The 18,935-nt window shown below is 50.3% G+C and overlaps 1 protein-coding gene and 1 long non-coding RNA gene across 8 annotated transcripts; one reads left to right on the forward strand and one right to left on the reverse strand.

Annotated features, from left to right (window-relative positions):
- Positions 1-101: 101 nt before the first annotated feature.
- On the forward strand, positions 102-17,273 carry LOC137842822 (uncharacterized). Of its 5 annotated transcripts, XR_011089232.1 has the most exons (8): positions 102-302; positions 462-530; positions 9,437-9,543; positions 10,950-14,028; positions 14,144-14,432; positions 14,468-16,204; positions 16,326-16,660; positions 17,141-17,273. It is a non-coding gene; the product is annotated as an uncharacterized lncRNA (long non-coding RNA). The 5 variants fall into 5 exon arrangements; XR_011089228.1 differs by having other exon boundaries at positions 10,950-14,432; XR_011089230.1 differs by having other exon boundaries at positions 13,165-14,432.
- Positions 2,191-17,342, reverse strand: MIGA2 (mitoguardin 2). Of its 3 annotated transcripts, none has more exons than XM_068657348.1 (15): positions 17,201-17,342; positions 16,360-16,555; positions 15,349-15,461; positions 13,207-13,324; positions 12,593-12,732; positions 11,250-11,367; positions 10,984-11,102; positions 10,286-10,401; positions 9,781-9,853; positions 9,353-9,439; positions 8,649-8,747; positions 8,023-8,157; positions 7,298-7,351; positions 6,700-6,816; positions 2,191-6,071 (listed from the first exon to the last, which is right to left on the reverse strand). In XM_068657348.1, the coding sequence occupies exons 1-15, from the start codon at positions 17,294-17,296 to the stop codon at positions 5,871-5,873; spliced, it is 1,782 nt and encodes a 593-aa protein (XP_068513449.1). In that variant the 5' UTR covers positions 17,297-17,342; the 3' UTR covers positions 2,191-5,870. The 3 variants fall into 3 exon arrangements, with proteins under 3 accessions (XP_068513449.1, XP_068513450.1, XP_068513448.1); XM_068657349.1 differs by having other exon boundaries at positions 10,984-11,084; positions 16,360-16,570; positions 17,201-17,340; XM_068657347.1 differs by having other exon boundaries at positions 16,360-16,570; positions 17,201-17,340.
- Between the last annotated feature and the right edge of the window lie 1,593 nt (positions 17,343-18,935).

The following is an 18,935-nucleotide window of genomic DNA, read 5'->3' on the forward strand; positions in this document are numbered from 1 at the left end:
TAGCAGGGAAGCCAATCGGGAGAAAGGCGGGCCTCGTCGCTTTTTCTCATTGGGCAGGGGAGCGATGCAGATTAGCCAATCAGCGGCTGCCGTTGCCGCCCGCTCTTAGCCAATGGGCTGCGGCGCTGGGGGGGATGGCGGGGGGCTGAGGAAGGGGCTCGGGGGGCGCCCAAGATGGCGGCCGCCGCCCTGTGAGGGGCTGAGGCGCTGAGGGGCCGCTGCCAGCGGGAAGCAGCCAACAAATAAGGGGCGAATCAAATCGCCCTCCCCTCCGCGGTGGGGAAAAGATAAGTTTTTGGAAGGTAACGGTTCGTTTCTACAGGGCTGGGGCAGCGGGCTGAGGGTAAGGGCTCTGCCCTCACAGGAGGGGAAGGGCTGAAGCAGAGCGCTGCTGGAACGGGGGGGTGGGAAGGAAGGGGGGACAGTGCACAGAGCTAAAGCGTGAAATAAAATCCTCACAGATTCACTGCTAAAGCAGCTGCCGCAGGTCCTGCGTCTGTCCTGTTGGAGCCCGCTGACAGCTGGTTCAGGTAATAAGTTCTGTTTCCACTCCTCCCACCTCTGAGTACTGCAAATGCCCCCTCTGAAGCCCAAATCTAAATAAACGTTTCCCCATTTGACCACAAGACTTACCTAGGGAGCCAGAGCAAAAAGCAGAACACACAAAGCACAGCGCGGCGAAAGCTGCGTACGCAAGCACGATTACACAGAAAAGCCCCTAGAAGGCAAATATAACTCCAGAGCAAACCACCAAAATTAAATCAGGCTTTTTAAAAAAAGTATGCAGAAGCTGCGCAGGAAGTAATAAACTTAAGTAAGGGACAAGGGTTTGCTTTTTGCTTGCCAAGATAGCGCACGCTAGGATTTCTGTCCCTTAATGTATTCACCTTAAATAAGATTTCAGAATCAATAAAGCACACCTTTTCTCGCGGCTGTAATCCACCATTTTTCAGGTGGTAATTACAATTATGTCCAGTTAACTTAAAAGCCTTTCCAAAATTGACGCTCTTCTTGGCATTTCAAGGAAAATAGCATTAAAGTCTTTCTATTGGGAAAGAGAAAATATTTACTGCAGAGGTTCAGTTCATTTCAGAAGAGTGATATAAGGTAGCGTGAGTGATTTACTGCTTTCATTATTCAAGTTAAGTAAGTCTCCTCCTTCCTGAGCTGTTGAATATAGAGTTATGCTGGCAGAGTGGATTACATTTGATCTATGTACCATGACAAGCACTGAAAATTGTGGGCTTCATTGCTATATTCACCCACTCCTTCCTGAAGATAAGAAGAAAGTGTCAATACACGGAGCAGCCTTTGCTCTGCTCCTTCAGCATAAGAAAGCTGAAAGCTGCTCTGGAGATGTAATGAGTATACAGTCTGACACCATGGAAACCAAGATAAACTCCTTTTTAACTCTTTCAACTAATGTTCTGGGTGGGGCACGAGACAAAAATTTTCCTATTCATGCACATCTTATTTGCATATATCACAGTTCATGACAGGTTTGCATTAACGCTAACCGAAGCTCTTTTTTTATTTTATTTTAAACCTATGGATGAAATTTTAATCACTGTGGAAGCAAACAACATAATCTGATTCAATCTGGTTTCTGTGTCATTTGAAAAGGAAAGTATTTACATACTGTAATTGTTTCAGAAGAGTAAGATGCGTTTCCTGCATGGCTCAGCAGATAGGCATCTCTGATATCAGCCCAGTCTTTACTCTGTGTTTATTTCACATAGTTTGGGAGGCTGCTGAGTATACTATAAGAACGAGGACAGTGTTTAATAGATTCTGTTCCTTACTGGGATTTCTGTTACCAGTTCATTGCAGCCAGCTAGCCTACCCACCCCACACCCAAACACAGTCAAACCACCAAGGGAAAAAAATATGAAAGAGTAAAACCCCAGAGTTTTCAACCACTGCTCAAAGCACAATGAGTTGTCTAGTTTAGTTTATAGCTTGCTTATTCTCAGGACTTGTCTACTGTAGAACCAGGAAGACTCCTCATACCAACAAAACCCTTCACACTTACTTGCTGTAAGTTTAGAATTCTGACCCTAGGACAAAGGAGCCTTGCTTTACACCATCACTCTAGCATGAGAGGTGTCACCACAGCTGCAACCTGTATTGGAAACCAAATACCAAGTTGCTAGCACATTTTGCCAGGAAGTTCAAAAACAAAACCCACGGTCGTGAAGGAAAGTTTTATTTCGCTTGTAATGCCCACGTCCTAAGGTTAGAGGTAAAAAATAAAATAGCTGCAAAGATGAAGAAAGAAGCAAAACACAAATAGATTTGTACACCCTTAGGAAATCAAGAACAAAAGAATAGGCACAAGTTTACATTCATTAGTTTGATATGGCAGAGGAATGTTCAACCGAGGAGGGGTAAATAAAATCCTACTTTCCCACATCCTTGTATAAGACAGCACAAGTCGTGCTTTTCAAAGCCACGCTGGTCTTGTAGATACAAGAAGGCAGACTTTTCCTCATATATATTTTTTTATTAATATATTTTGGCTTTAAAGATTATAGAGACCCTCCTAGAGCCACGTGGTGTAGTCTCTGCATACATACTAACGTACCCAGTATGTACTTCAAGCACTACTGAAGCTCATTACAGCATCCTCCACATAAAAATGAAAGTCATGCATATTTGAAGTTCTGTTTAAGCATCAGAAACTAGTGAAGGGTTTTATTTCGTAGCTGGTAAGCCATCTCAAATCCCCATCAGTGTTAAAATCTCACAAGTGGCAGCCCAGCAGGATTTAACCCCTTGAGAATAAGGGTTCGTTACAAAAGCGGCAAATATCTTCTCTTGAGATCTATCCAAATACATCTCATCTGCTGCTAATACTCAAGCACTTCCTTTGTTAAGCACAAAATGTGAGGGAAAAAAAAGATTTTCAAGTGTCCCCTTACTAAGCTGGAGGGGAAACAGTTGCTGAGTCCTAGCCTTTTACTCTGCCCTGCAAAGCAGATGAGTTGGTTGCCGCTTTCAGCCAAGCACGGCTCTGGAAGAGATGAGTGGGAGCAGCCCAAACCCCTGCTCAGGTTCACATCCAAAAGGAGCTGAATGCAGCTGGAGACAGACCAATGCCTGTAAGGTCAGAGAGCTGCTGGCACAGGGATACCTCCTCCGAACCCACTGATCTCAATGATCCCCTCTAGAGGCTGCAAGCATCTTCCTTTTGCTTTTCCTCTCAAGTCACAGTGGGGATTGGGGAGGGAGAAAGCGCAGTAATGGAACAGGAATGGGCAGCGCAGAGAAGTTTAACCTTGTCCCCAAGAAATAGCAAGTCAGTTCGTCTCCGCAGACATCCGTGGCTTGTGCAGGAACAAGTCAGTCACGGCGGGTGGAAGGGGCTACAAGAAGCTGCAGATGTCCTCGGGGAACATCCACCTTTACCTTCACTGCAAGGGCCGTACAGCCCACGTGGAATAAGGGCTGAGGGAAAGAATAAAACTGCAGTACAACTGTCTTCCATGTCATTGATTAGGAATTTACAGTTTTAATTTAAAAAGCTACAATGCACGTTAGCATTTGCTTCACGAGGACCCTGTTCCAGTGTCCTCTCCTGTGAGGACGCAAAAAGACCGGGGGCAGCCGTCACCGCCCTCGTGCATACACAGAGGGCAGGCGGCCCCAAGCACCGAGGCCTGAAGACACCCAAAGCACTAAATAAATACACATAAAACAACACTAAAACTCTGAAGTGAACAGCACTGATTGTTTAGAATTACAACCCACCTTGTTACATCAATCTTCACATTTTAGCATCTTTTTTAACCACTGTACAAAGCTGCTGAAGTTTCTCTTCCTAATAAACCTGCCATACGAGAGCACAGAGCGCTATGAAATACTTTTGGCAAAGCAACTTGCTTCCAGAATTGAGCATACTTTCACATCACAGTTTACACAGGTGTGCCACGCTTACACAACATCCTCCGTTTCCTCTCTCACTACGTGCTGCCAGAAGCCAGACACCTCAGAGACCTTTCCTAGTTCCAGTTGCTCTCTTAAATCCTTCCCATAACAATTTATTTCATGCAGCCTCGCTCAGCTCAGCTGCTCCTCGCTTCTGCCTCGACGTCGCCTTGTTTATTGCATTAAACCTGGTCGTCAGCATAAGACACGTTGGTCGGATGTGCTTACAGAGCAGCTGTTACGTGCTGTGCGCCTGCCCTCTCGCAAGCATCCCAGGAGCATTATTTACTCCTTTTACATCCTCTTGTTTACTCTTTCCCTGCTTGCTTCCTTCCCGCTTTTACCAGCGGAATCCACGTTAGGCATCCGAAGAGGAAGGAAGAAGAGAACTATTCTCCAAATCCGTGCACTGATTTTTCCACTCCTGTGGAAACTCCAGGTTCTTTTTTTTTTTTTTTTGCCCCTTGCAAAGATAGGGCTGGGCAAGCTTTGTGCTTTCTGTCTGGGACAGCACAAGGGATAACAAGTCAATCTGGAGAAAACCAGCATAGCCCATGTTTTTGTGCAAGTCCCCATTTTCTCCTCGTTCTGAGCCTGGGGTTTGGAGCCTTGTGTGGGCTCAAACAAGAGAAAGGACACGAGGGCCGAGGGCACAGCCTCTGAGGCATTACAATCACAGAGGAGACTCGGAAAATCTCTGCAAGCTTTGCACAAAAGCCATGGCTTCCAAGTCCACACTCAGATGCTGCTGGTATCCACTTCAGCACACGATCCAAAGCGAGCAGACTTCAGGAGCCAGCTGCACCTCAGCATCACACGGTGTGAGAAGAGCTCATCTCAGCACTACGAGGACATAGGTGCACATGCATTTGCTATATAACCAAAACTGTATTATGTTTCTCAGGATAAACACAATAAATAAAAGAGTTTTTCCTCTCTAGCAGCTTGATCCCAGTTCCCCGGCTACCTGGGCAGCATCTCCTGTACATCCCATCCAGCTGTACACGTCTGCCTTGTGCGTAATAGGAAGGAGCACCACAGAGCACCACTTCTACACCAGTTCCCTCTGCTTGTGCACTTCACACCCTGCATTTCCTACCCAGTGAAAACTACTGGCAAATTCTGAAATACGGCAAGGCACTTGGAGGGATGTTAGAGACTTTGTGCACACACAGGCAGGATGCAAATCCTCCCCCTCCTCCTGCCAGCTTGCCTTAAGGGCAAACGTAGACCTCAGCAATCTCCTAAGGAAAGATGACCGCAGCACAGAGCGAGTCACCTGGCCTGTGAACAGCCACACAGAGGGAACAGACCAACTTCCTCGGAGCTTCAGACTGCTTACAAAGGTCTGCATTTTACTTCAGTGCTTTACAGAACTATTTCTTCCTCCCTGGGAAAAAAAAATAATAAAAAAAAATCCTTGCTTGTCACATTGCATGTGCTAAAATATGTAAAGTAAAATCAGCAGTAATGTCAGTGGAAATACAGCAGAGAAATAGTGATAATAAAAATCCCAAAGCAGAAGAAACCTTGAGAAGCTACGGGTCAAGTGGAGAATTTACCAGTGATGTTCCTGCACCCCACACAGTCACGAACAGCAGGGATCAGCTATCTGCCAGGTAACACGCAGGCAGCACAGGTACGTAGGTTGCCCTTTTCATGATATTTGGGCAAAAATCTCAGCCCAGACAGTTCGTGGGTTATGACACATTAAAAATAATAATAAAAAGGAGGGTGGAACAAAGAAGAAATTCAAACCATAAGCTGGCAAGTGGTCCTGGATCCATCCCAGCAAACAGTACTGGCTACAGAAAGCAGAAGGTCCCACCAGGTTGCTGCGTGTTGAGATAGTCTCGTGGCCACCACTGAACACTGCAGGTCGTTTTATCCAACTCCGGGAGGAAAAGAGTCCTTGTACAAAACCGTTTTCCTCCTGACTGACATCAGATGAGCTCCTTCAGAGGCTCGTTTTCGCCAGGAAGCGTGCCGTTCATCTCGGGGGCGCTCTCGGTGCCCAGATACCCCAAGAGGATCTCGCTGCGCCGCCGTGACAGCTGCAAGATGTCTTCTGCCAGCAGCTGCACCGTCGTGTACCTCACGTTGTCGAAATCAAACATGTCCTTCAGGTACTGCACTATCTGGTGCTGCAAAGAGAAGAGGGAGGCTTACGGTAAGGTCCTGCCAGCAGCGCCTGCCCGGACGGCAGCAAGCAGAGAGCCCCAGAAGGAATTTTGTGTCTGCATCCAAGCAGATCTGCCTCAGGCTGGGTATTACTTCTGTGGCTCTCTCCCCTCTGCCTCTGGAACAGGACAGCAGAGCTCCTGAAATTTTGAGTGCTGATGTCCATGGCAATATCCGTGCAAACATTTAATGAATGCAGCACCAGCCCCTGATGGTTTTATCCACAGGCATTAAGATCGAGTATGGAACCCTTACAGCACCGTGTACTTGGGCAATGCATTCTCTCAACATATGCATATGCACCCTTAATCTCTTCCCATAGTGATTTATCAATTTATATTTTATAAAATGGATCTTATCACACATCTTCTTGCTATCAGTCATGGCAAATCACGTTGGGAGTTCTGTCAATCTGCATTCAGTGATCTGCATCTCAAAAAGCAGGGATTTTTTAGAAGGCTTTTGTACCGAGCCAAGTTTCTTAATACCACGTCAGTCAAAGCCAGCAACCAAAAGCACACAGCTGCAGCTTGAAGCCGAGAGCCTGCAGGCCTCCCCCACAGCCCAGGTCCAGAAAAGCCACCACCTTACCTTGAAAAAACCACAGACTTCAGAGAGCTGCTGCTTGGGCCCCAGAAAACCGAAGGCTAGGACAGGGCTGACATGCTCCGATACGGAGTAGAAATGAGAGATAAAGCCATCTGGTACCTGTCACAAGGAGGGGAGGAATCAGTTCTCAGGCAGAATCAGCAGCTTATTCCGTGTTAACTACCAGCTTCTGTGCCAAGAAGCGCTGGGCTTTGGTAACTAAAGAGCTGCCTAAGAACAGCTCTTCCTGCAGAGCTGCATTTATGGTCCAGGGTCCGTGAAGGAGGACTGGAGCTTTCTATCTGCGTGTTTCTAAACTACTCTTTCAGGAGAGAAATGAAGATAAAGAATGCCTGATGGCCGGGAACACTGGCTTTTAAATCCTCACATTAATGATACGTGAGAATAAACTCAGAGCAGTAAAACACTGGCATTGCACCGGAGCAAAGAAACGACAGCGGGACCTCAAAGCATCAGAGGGGATGCAGCTCAGTTCATTCTTATACCACTAAAATTTATTTTGTATTTCACCAAGATGTAGGTGATAGCTTTTCAGCTTCAAAAGTTTCAGATTCTTTCCCTTTTAATCCATTTGGCTTACCATCAGAAGCCTTCTTTTTGCTTTCAGAACCGACCAACAGGCAGTTGCCAGGGCCTACAATTAAGAGAGAGGGAGAGACCATCACTCACTGGGATTACTTCCCAGAAGAAACCAGTTTACCAACACATCCCCAAAATACCAAAGCAGGCCCTCTTGTGCCAACAACTCTGAAGTGAGTTAGAAAATCGGCGTGAACTGGAGGGCGATTTGTCCACTGCAGACAAGCAGAAGTGTTTTTGAGGATTGCTAACACGATCTGGCACAGCTGCCAAATGCCCCAGAACGCAGACAGCTGGTGGAAGGTGCCTCCCAGCCATCTCCTGTCTACAAAACTCATGTCCTACATCCACAGTTGGTGGCCAGGACCAGAGGAAAGCGCTGCTATTTGAGCCTCAGCGTCTGCTGAGGTGCCCCCAGAAGGGCTGAGCAGCTGGAAGCAGACATCAGACGTGTCTCTCCCTACATTTTGATCCTCCCGTCCTTACTCATCGTTTACGCTGTCATCCTTTAACATCTCCACACCATCACTGCTGCAGACAGCGGTTTATCGGCAGCAGCCAGATGCCTTCAAAAGAAGGCAAGCTTTCCTCTAAACGATTTACGTGTGCCAGAAGGCTGTTGCTTAGAGTTTCAGGAAAGGGTGGCATTTCCAGAGAGAAGATGCAGCTGAGCAAGGCCAGCTTTTCCCTAGCTGTGGCAGCCTGAGCTCGCAGCAGGTAACTCACCGTCTCCTTGAAGCTGTCCGACAGCCAGCGGTTGCGCAGCACAGCCAGCACGGAGGAGGGCGGATTTTCCAGGTCCTCGAAAGCATCCATGAGGATAAAGTCCAGCACGATATCAAAGAAGCTCATGCACACCACCTGTCAGAGAGCGGAACAGCGTGGGAAGGGAATGGGCTTTAAAACAAAAGCAACTTTGAAGTAACAAAACATAATGAGCTGAGTTTTGCCACCAACACAGGACTGAACTGGGTTCATTCGGTTCACTGGCCTGATCCCAGAGAGGGGCAGAACAGGCTCGCTGATCCTGAGCCCAGAAAAAGCCCAGTCAAAAGGGCAAGCAAACCCTACAGAGCTACAGACACCAGCTTGTGCCCTCTACAAAGAGATGTTTGGGTTTCGATTGTTTTGTTTTTCTTTTTGTTTTGTTTTTTCAACACAATGGTGCTGACATTGCTGAAAGCGTGCCATGAATTTAACCCCCCACCAGCCAGTTTTCCCCTTGCCCTCCTTCACAACATACACTTCCAAAATAATCCCATTTTCAGCAGTTCTTTCAGTCCCGGGCTGTTCCCCCACAGCTATCATCCTCCAGCTCGTCTCTAACTTTTAGAGAGAAAGCCTTTACCGACCCCTCTTCCCTCCAGCTCCTGCTGGGTGGTTGGCCAGGTCTCTGGCTTCAGCGCGTAGTGCAGCATCTCCTCGTAGCTTTCCAGAAAAGCTTTGGGATTCTGAAAGAACAGAGGAACAAAACACTTCAGAAGGTAAAGCAGCTGCAGGCACGTTACCACAAAGGCTGAGCACTATTTTGAGCTAAAACACCAACATGTGCAACACCCGTATGCTTTGTGCAGAAAGAGGTTTATTTCTGGGAGGCAGAGATGCCCCAGGCTGGGACTTAAAACACTTAGGGTAGAGACACCCGTACTCAAACCAAGTCCAGGAAGAGACTGGGAAGTGACTCTCCCTTTTTAGGGGATAACCAGCGGTTAAGGCAGTGAGCTGAGCAGGGGTATGTGGTTGATGGCAAAGGTTTCGTTATCATTTCCCTTTCCTGTGTTTCTTGATGGTGCATTCTGATTCCTCTGGTGCATTCTGTAACCTCTGCTCCCTCTATAACACGAGTGTCAAACTGTGTTCAGGCGCTGCAGAGAGCCTCTTCCAACAGAATTTGGTTAAACGATGCTAAAAACAGGCATTTTGTTTCTCCCAATGACCACCAGCATACAGATGAAGCTTTCTCCTTTCAGCACACTAGGCAAATTGTGGGCTGGGATGGAGCAGTGAGCATCCACGCGTTCACAAGACACAACTGAAACACCACCAAGCTCCCTACCTTTTCAGCCTTTGTCATCAGTCCTATCACCATTTGCTTCCCAACCTCCCCAAAAAACAGCTGATTGCTTTCATCCTCCAGCAGCTCCTGCAAAGGGAACAGAAGGCTCCGTGAGCGGCAGTGGCAGCTTCTGGGCAGCTCTGGACTTCCCAAATGTTCACTTCCCAGAACTAAAGCAGCAACATGGCCAGGTAAACACCACCAGAGCTGGCCACAGGGGCCAGGGGATGCTCTTCCCCCCAGATCAAGACAGGATTACGAAAGTTAAGCAAGGGCAGCTTGAGCTGTTTCAGCTTTTACTTGCTCTAGAGGGGCAAAGACTTCGTTCCTGCTTGAATGCAGGAGAACACGCTGCCAAAAACGTGCCATGGGAGTGCAGGAGCCACGAGGAAGGCCAGCCCCAAACCCACTCACTGAGACATCCTCACCTGGAAGGCCTGCCTGACGCAGTGCAGCTTGGCAAGGAAATCCTGGTCACTGTAGCAGCCAAGGAGCTCTGTCCTAGAAGGAAAGGGGAAGGACTGCATAAATGTCAGTTCTCCTGGCATCCGTGATCCTAACAAAAATGCTCCTCTAAAAAAATATCCCAGTCTCTGCCTAGGAGAAAGTAACAACTGCGTTCCCTTTGTACAGCTCCTTGGAGGACCACAGCACCCCTACTACGGCTGTTAGAGCACAGGACTGCACAAGCCAGCCACGAAGAACAGTTCCACTTCTCCTTGCTAATTTCCTGAGATAATTACACTTTCTTACCATACGTGTCCAAAAAAAATTTAGGGATCGTTCCCTGGGAAGTCCAAACAAGCAGGAAAAATACTAAAAGCTTCCTGCCCCAAAGGGTTATTCTGGTTATAGGGCTGCTCAAAAGCAAATGAGATGGTCACAATCAAAGGGGCTGTGACACCAGGACCCGTGACTCCAGGTGGCACTCACCTCAGCGTCCGGCACGCAACCTTCCCTTCTTTCACCAGCTGCAGAGCTTCTTCATAGGCCGCCACTGGCTTCGAGAGATGGAAGGGTATCTCCTCAAAGTGAAGGGAGTCAAAGAGCTGTAAAGGTGGCAAGAGACATGAGAAAAAAAAAAAAAAAAGTGATCTCTGATACCTGCAAATACCCAGAGACTGCACACAAGCACCATGTACCTCCGTCAGCTGGGAAACTTTTGTTAGTGCCAAGTATTTCATGCAAAGATAATTCTTTTTCCACCAGTTTCAAAGCTGCCTCAGTTCTGACAGCTCAATATCCCCTAAAATTACCCAACCAAGCCACGTTACATTAGATTTACAGTATTTTCCTAGCTGTTTGTGGCATGTTTTCTACAGTAGATGGGAAAATGACAGGTAAATGTTGGTTGGAGAGGACTTGGAGTCACACTTGGAGTCGGACTGGTGCCCACACTAGATCAGGTCAGATGTGGTTTGTTCTGGGAAGTCCTGAAAGCCTCCAAGGAATGAGATCCCCTGACCTTCCCGGGAAGGGCTGCACCGTGCCCCTCATGAAAAACCTTTTCCTAATATCCACCCAGCTCCTCATTTTATCATCTTCCTCTACTAAGATGTGTTTAACCCTGCTGTCTTTGTGGCTCCCCTCCAAGCAGTTGACCTGCTATGCACCACTGAAACTGAAGTCACCTCTGCTGCAGAGAAGAAGGAGTCCTCGGAAATGGAGCTGTCCTCATCGTCCGTCCGAAGCCGTAAAGACCCGTCCGCCAGCGGCAGCATTAAGGTCTTCTCTGGAGGTGGGAAAGGAGCTACATGTGTTGGAGGTTACAGACCACCAGTCCTCAGAGCCACCTGGTTTCTCTTCCAGCCACCCACCCCCCAAAAAGCGCTGTCACCGCTTCATCGCCTGGCTGATGGAAAGAGACAAAAGCATGGAAAGGAAGCTGCCAGCTCACCCAGATCCAGCAGCATGCTGTCCGAGGGAAGCGAAGACCCAAACTCTTCCTGGAGGTGGTAGGCTCGGTGCAAGAGGGACTCCAACTTCTCTGCAAACTCCCTTTTCTGGGACTCCTCCTTGAACAGACATAAATGGCACGCTTAATTAGTCAGCTGGCAGGGACAGACTGACAGCACAAACACGGGAGGAAATTTCAGTCAAATAGGATTTACAGTTTGCAGATTAAATGGTGAAAGAGAACTTAATCCTACCATACAGCTAATAACACAAGGGAAGGAAAGCTGCTAGACAGCCTAATTCAAACCCTCCGGCATTTTTAGCTTCACTATTTCATTTTCATTATTAAAAAAAAAAAAAAAAAAAGTGGAAGAAAGAACTTTAACCTGCCATCCAGAAAAACAGGTGTCTTTATAGATCACTTAATTCTCCTGACTTGTGACTTTAGCCTAATTTCAAGAGGGAACCGCATCAGAAAAGCCGTGTTGAAAACAGCAGAGTATCCAGAACTGGATAACAGAGTAAGAGTCCTTGGGTTAAGGTGCTGGGCATAAGCAAAGTTTGCTGTAAGCACGAGTAGATAGACAAAAAGGAGGAGAAAAGTAAGACTTACACAGCATCTTGCCTTCATGCCCCTGTGTCTGCATGAGTATCTCACCCAGTAGACAGAAGCATTAACAAGAAGCACAAAATCTATTTGGATAATGAATCAACTCTTTGAGTCAGTTGCAGAAACACCATAGGACAGTTCAGGAGGAGACAGCAAGGAGAGAATCCAGATTTGATTTGGGTAAGTTATCCACCACAAAAGGCCATACACGGACTACACCAGGACTGAGCTCCCACCAAGTTACCAGTTGGTTTTAGTGATTAACACAGGCAGCTGGTCCTGCTTCTGCTCAGCTCCCTAGGAAGTCCTAGGGACTACCACGATCTCCACATTTAACACGTTAAAGAGATACAGGCACAACAGTGCCAGGCAAAAAGCTCCTTCTTCCCTCCTCTCAGGTGCTGTGTTTGTTGCAGCCTTTTCCTGCTGCAGCCTCTACTGCTCGAGAACTTGCACGACAGTGACTGACAGGATCTGGAAGGTGGGCAGAAAGCTGAAGAATGAGGGGGAGAGACTTATTAGAAAGAGAAAAAAGAAGAAAAAATTAAGAATTCGCCCACTCAGGCTACATAAGGAAGCCAAGAATATAGACAGCTCTTAAACATCGTCTAACCCAGCTCTGCCCTTGCTTTGCTCTTCTTCTACTGCCCTGCAGTGACTCCTGCTAGCAGCCTGGCTGGCCTTCCAGCATGTTCCCCAGCTGCCAAACACGAGAGGGAAAGGCAGGGACCTACCTCTGCGATGCTCTCAGACAAGGTGTCCTGGTGTTTCTTGCCATCCCAGGGCACGGGGGTGCTCGTGCTAGCGCTGTCCCGCTGCCGGATGGTCAGCGCCTGCTCCCACTTCTGCAGGGCCTCCTCGAACAGCTCCATGCCTGGCAATGCAACCAAACAAGCTCAGATCCTCAGGCCACGTAGGTACAAAGCCATGCAGCAAGAGCCTGCTCGCTCAGGTAACCCAGCGAAGAGGGAATCTTCTCCCCAGGAGAAAGAATCCTTGCCCTTTAAAAGACAGTTTTATTTTCAATACAAGTTACCAAGAACATCCCCCAACTCATTAAAATACCCGCCGTGGTATTTTCAAGGTGCCGTTCTCCACAGCAGATGAACCTGACGCTCAGCGAGTAGGAATTGGGAAGCAAATTGTTCACTGAGAAGAAATAAAAGTTTCTTTAAGTTGTTGTAACTACCGAGTGACTGGGATCAAGGAGAGGACAGAAGAGAGCTGCCTTGGAGAGCACAAAGGTGCAGCCACACGATGCTGGTGATGCTCTGTGTAACTTCATGCTGTGTATTTGTTCTTGCAGTGCCAACCCCGACCCGCTGATGCTCCCCTCGTGCGCGTTTACCTTGCACGTAGAGGCTCTCTGCGCTGGAATCACCCCCGGCTCCGCCGTCCCCCATTGCCTGGGCCTCCCACGTCCCTGCTGCTGCTGGTGTTGGACTCGAAGAGTTCACTGCTACCATCTGAGGGAAGGGAGCAGAGCAACAAACGCCCGTTGAAATGCCGATTGCCTTGGGGAGGTGAAACCCCTTGCCTTGGAAGGGGAAGGGATCAGCAGGTACCACCCGCCTCCCACCTCGTTTCACACCACTCTGCCAACTGCCCAGAGCTGCAAGGTGAGGAGTGCTGCCCTTCCCCACCCGGCACCAAAAAAACACTTTCCCCACCAATTTACATCGAAGCTTCCTCAGGAAACTGTGAGGTGTGCAACTGGGAGCCTGAGCAGGACAGCACTGGTGGAGGAGGCAGCCTGAGAAAGCTCCACAACACCTCTGCAACAGCACCAGGGGTTGGGTGCAGCTGGCACGTCAGCCCCAGCCTTCTGCACGGAATAACATTGAAAGATTGGATAGCAACCACAAAAAAATAAAAATAATAATAAAAAAAAAAAGGAGCAGTTCATCAGCAAAAATACAGCTGAGGACTTTGGCCAAGGGAAATTCCAGTTTGCTTTGTAACCAAACCTCCTCATACGAGGGCTGAACACCCAGACCCACAGTGCAAGTGGCCAGCTTTCTCAAATTTCACCCTAGTGCATGATGTCTTCTCAGCTCTGACACTAAAGTGCTGGGCTCAGGCACTGCCAGGGACCAGCGTTTCATAATTTTTCCATACAGCTTTGAGAAAGGTGCCCAAATGGGAGACTGACGCTAGAGAAGAAGCTACAGTAAATGGCTGGGGAATGAGCTCTTGCCCTGCCTCATCTCCGTGGCAGGGCAATAAATCACGCTGAGATCCAGGCCTGCAAACCAGTAACCCTCTGCTGCTGACTTATTTACTAGGTGACAACGCTCGGGAAGCCAGACAGGGCAGCAGGGAGAGCCTGCAGCTGCGTGAAGGCTGTTTTGTGCCATTTTCCCATCAAGTAACAACAGCAACGAGGACAAGGTGGCAGCAGCTCCCTTCCCACGCAGTAAAGGGGATACAGGAGCAGCTTTCTCTGCGTGGATACGATCCCCAGCAGTGGAAAAAGGAACGTAGGCAGCTTATCTCAAGCACACCAGCCCTCAGCAGCACAAACCCTGCGGCTTCTCCTTTCCCACAGCGGGCTGGGAGTGGGAATGGATGCGAGTCCCCGAAGGGGAGCAGGCCAGGAATGGTCACAGCAGGGTCTGCACCTCCCATCGCAACCAGTAACCCCAGGGGAATACTGGGGCAGGCTGCACGCCCAGCGCCGTGTCAGCACTGCCGCCTGCTGGAGGCACACTTGGACCAGCGCAGGGCTTTTTTTTTTGGCAACTTTCTGCTGCTTGAATCGTCCCAGCACGCTAAAATCAAGCGATGCCCGCATTGTGCAGGAGCTGGCTGCCCGACAGCTGCCTTCCAAGGGGGGATTTTTCCCCCTTCCTGCTAACTAGACACCAAGAGGGGGTTTGTGGGACGTTGTGGTGGAGGAAGCTGCTGTTCCAGCAGGAGCTTTGAGCACTGGGGATGTAAAACAGGCCTTGAGGGCAAAAACACTCCCCGGTGCTTCTGCCTCTGGTCTGTCAAGAAAAGTGGATACGAGCAGCGAGGGCTTCTGCTTGGCACAGCCTGAATTACCTGTATTCTGTGCTTGGGAGGTGGCAGAACTGCTGGGCTGTGTGCTCACCCTGCACTGTTTCATTAACAAAAATACCTGGTTTTGGCAGTTCACTTGCTTTGAAGAGCCAAACAAGCCGTGAGCAGCCTGCAGAGAGGCAGGAGGGCTGCTGGACCACCCAAACCTCCACCACAGGGGGAAGCCAACGAGCTCCCCGTTACTGCAGGACCCAGCCACAGCCCAACCTCACACCTGAGGGGGGCACGGAGAGCCCTGAGGAATCACAGCCACGTCCCACACCAGCCCCTCAGTGGCCGAAAACACCGGATAGACCTTGGGATGCTCCGATTTCAGCTGCACGCCTGCCCCAGACAGCTCCAGACCATCGCTGTTCAGTTTTATCAGAGCCTGCCCTCCAGTTACACCACACCTCGTCTGCTCCCAGCCCACCTGGCAGACCCTTACCGAGGCGAGGCTGTGGGAGGAACTGGAATGTTTGCTGGGCTCGATGGATGATATCCCGCTGAGCGTGTCATTGCTCTTGCTGCCGGGACTCTGGACTCTCTTGCTGGAGTACCCTGCGGGTGGGAAGGTCACACAAAAACAGGGTTTTAGCCGTGCTGGCCTCTGAATGGATGACAGATGGAGACAGCAAGACCTGTTGGCTGTGAGGTCCCTGCAAGCTACAAAAAGTGTGGTCCATAGAAAAAATCTACAGCAGTCACAGGAAAACCTGATACAAAGCAAAACAGTTTCACTGCAGCTGTGAAGAGGGAGGGCAACAGCACCCTGTCAGGTGTGACTGCAGCTAGGCAAAGCAGCATCCGATACCCAGGAATGAGTCACAGATCTCCTCCATGCTCTGTTTTGCTCTCAGACATTAAAAACCCGGTATCAGCGGGGGCCTGAGGCTGAGGATTGAATATTCATCCACTGCTGTGGATGGAACAGGATGGAACACTCCCCCAGTGCTGTGCCGAGGAGCTGGGTCAATCACACCCCAAAATCCATACGAGCAGGTGAAGCTGCCCAAGATCCAGGAGCCCCAGCAGCGTGGGATGGACGCTGCTGACCCCAAAGCTTGGCCACGGACACCCTCCCCTCCGCCCTCCACCCTGGCAGCACGCAGCAGCCAGGATCAATACGCAGCCAGGTCACGGCTGTTATCATCTGGGCAGGGTGACGAAACAGCTCCACACTCCTCCTGGGGCAGGGGGATGGGAGCTACAAGCCTTGGGGCTCGTAAAAACCTCCCCACACACAAAGGCTTCGAGCTCAGGGTCTCTCCCGTTCCTCCAGTGACCTCGGCACGGTGCTGCAGGTCAGTAACCCCACTCCTCATCAAGGCACTGCGCTAATTGTTTTGCTTTCCTCCCCACCCACTCACCAGGAACCTTTCTCTTTCTTTGGATGCTATTTTAACAACGTTCTCCTCGCTACAGGGCTTGGGGGCCTCTCCCTTTTCACAAGACCAACCTTTCTTCACGGACGAGACCCTTCTGGTCGGCAGGATGGGCACCGTGATGCCTCCGGGCTTGAAGCCACACTTGTCTGGAGCAATCTGCTTCTTTCGACGCCGACGCCGTTTCAGCTGATGAGCTGCAAGAGCCAACGCAACCGTCCCGAGAGCTGTCGCGAACAGCACCTTACGCAGGCCTGGGGAGAGCCGCAGCTGAGAGAAGACAGACTTTAAACACAAAAGATATGAAAGAGCAACAATGAAGAACCAATTCCGCCGCCCGTTGTCCTTCTAAGCAGTTGTAAAAAAAAAAATCAGGTAAGCTGAAACATTTCCTGGCGCTCCCCCTCCCAGCCACAGCACTGCTCCCGTTGTCTGCTACACAACTTCACAGCAGGGAAACTGCGGAGCACGGATCAAACCTGGAGAATTTGGTCTTGGTTCTCATCAAAGCGTGCTGCAAGATTTGCATGCACCCCACAGCAGATGAGCTCTGAGATACCCGAATTGAGCTCCAGAACCCTGATGTGTATCTGAGCTGTATTGCTCCAAGCGTTGCGTTAATACAAAGCAGGAAATATATTAATGATCTTAAAATATATATATTTTATTTTTTTTGTGCTTTTGAAAAAGGGAAAGGTCACAGAGGGATGTGGGAAGCCCTCCTCTCCCTACTCCACATCCATCCCCACATCCCGAGCCTCTCAGCAACTCTTCCAAGCTGCCACATCCCCCCCAGCACCACCCCCTTGTGCCTCTGCAAAGCCTCAGCTAACGCAGGTTCTTCTTTCTCTGCAGACAGCCCTCAGAGAGAAAACCCAAGGAACCACCCAGGAAAGCCTTTCCTGCTCGCTGTACCTGCCCAAACGTCGTGTAAACGAACACGGGGATCTCTGCCACGGTCATTGCCAAGGCCTGGATGATGGACATGCCCTCGGTCCTTCGGAATGCCATGGCTGAGCCAGGACCTCAGCGCCTCCGGGAGCCACAGGTGGGAAGGGCACCGGTGGGTTGAGCTCACGGGGAAATGCAGCTTCCCTCCGCCATCGGGCTCAGAGCCCTGAGGTCAGCCTTCGTGCAGCAATCCTCCTGAAGGAAGAGGGGAAAAAATGAGGCCAGTGAAGGGTACACACAACCCACCCCTCTTCGTGCTGCCCTTCACAAACAGCGCGCCAGCTTGCTCAGAGCTGCAACGCTGCTAGAGCCAGGAGATTTAAAGCATCTCCTCCCCAGCAGCAGCAATTCTTGCTTCTCCTAAGCACCGGGGCAGATTCCCAAACTGCTCTAAAGCAGCAGCGCCGTCCTTGCACTCAATAGCTGCAACCGTGCCAGAGATTTCCACATGCCCCAGAACTGGCTGCACACGGCTGGAGGGACCTTTTGTCAACCCACGTATAAAAAAAATATATAAATAGATAAAACCCTGCTGCCCCTCAGTTTCTGTGGCTGCAGCAAAGCTCCACTCACGAGCTCCCAACCGAAAGCTGCTTCCCTGAGAGGCTTCAAAGCTGCCAGAGTTTACAGAGCGCTCTGCTGGGCAGCGGGGACGTGCTTCACGTCAAGGACAGAGCTCCAGAAGAAGGCACTGCAACGCGGGAGGCGTCTTTTAAACGCCAAACAAAGTTCTAAACGCTTCGGCCCTGCTCTCCCTGCTAGCCCAGCTTCGCAGCGAGATTCTGCTGCTGCAGCACGGAGCCGTGCTCCAGCCCGCGGGGCTCCGGTGTCTCCGCACACCGAGCAGACGAACCCATCCCATAATCCAGAGCCCACGCATGGCTTGCAGCGACCTGGCACCCCGCAGCCCCACTCGGGAGCCGCGTTTGGCAGCGGTCTCCGAGCAGCAGCACCCGCAGGGAGCAGCCACGTGCGCCGGGCTGGCAGGACAAGGTGAAACGCAGCAAGTTTGGGCTGGAGGTGAGCAAAGCGCGAGAGATTTTGGGGACAGCATCAGGCCTGGGGCTTCCTATCCTTGACGGGTTGGGGGGAGCACGCAGCCAGACGCCAAGGGAATCACCCCCGGGGAAAGCACAGCCCTGCTCAGCCCGGCTTCTAGGGGCACCCCATGGGGACGTGGAAGCGTTGAGCAATGCCCTACACCCCGTGAGGCTCTGGGATCCCAATGGGATGCCCCATAGCAGCACCGCAGCGTGCTGGGGCTCTGCAAGCGGGACTCCCCGAGCTGCCTGAACCACTGCAGCAGCCCCCTAACCCCATACATCAACCCCTCTAAACCCCCCTGCACCCAGGCAGCAGCCCCCTTACCCCCTGCACCAACCCCTTTAAACCCCCTTCAACCCTCTGTACTCCTGCAGCAGCCCCCCAAAACCCTGCACTAACCCATTTACCCCCCTTAAACCTCCTGCACCCAGGCAGTCCCCTCCTTAAACCCTGCACCAACCCCCTTAAACCCCATTAAACCCCTTTAAGCCCCCTGCACCACCCCCCTACCCCATACAACACCCCCTTTAAACCCTTTTAACCCCCTTGTACCCCTGCAACACCCCCCTTAAACCCTACACCAACCCCTTTAAACCCCCTTAAACCCCTTTAAACCCCCTACATCCCTGCAGCACCCCCCTAAACCCTTCCCCAA

The sequence above is a fragment of the Anas acuta genome, chromosome 20 (assembly GCF_963932015.1).
Source record: "Anas acuta chromosome 20, bAnaAcu1.1, whole genome shotgun sequence".
In the NCBI taxonomy this organism is placed as follows: Eukaryota; Metazoa; Chordata; class Aves; order Anseriformes; family Anatidae; genus Anas; species Anas acuta.

Bases quoted from the DNA above. Each gene is read 5' to 3' on its own strand.
- MIGA2 (XM_068657347.1), bottom strand. From the start codon at position 17,296: ATGGCATTCCGAAGGACCGAGGGCATGTCCATCATCCAGGCCTTGGCA. The intron at 11,103-11,249 runs GTGAGCTGGCAG...CAACACATGTAG, and splicing joins CAGCATGCTGCTGGATCTGG to CTCCTTTCCCACCTCCAGAG. The intron at 9,854-10,285 runs GTGAGTGCCACC...CTTTCCTTCTAG, and splicing joins GTTGCGTGCCGGACGCTGAG to GACAGAGCTCCTTGGCTGCT.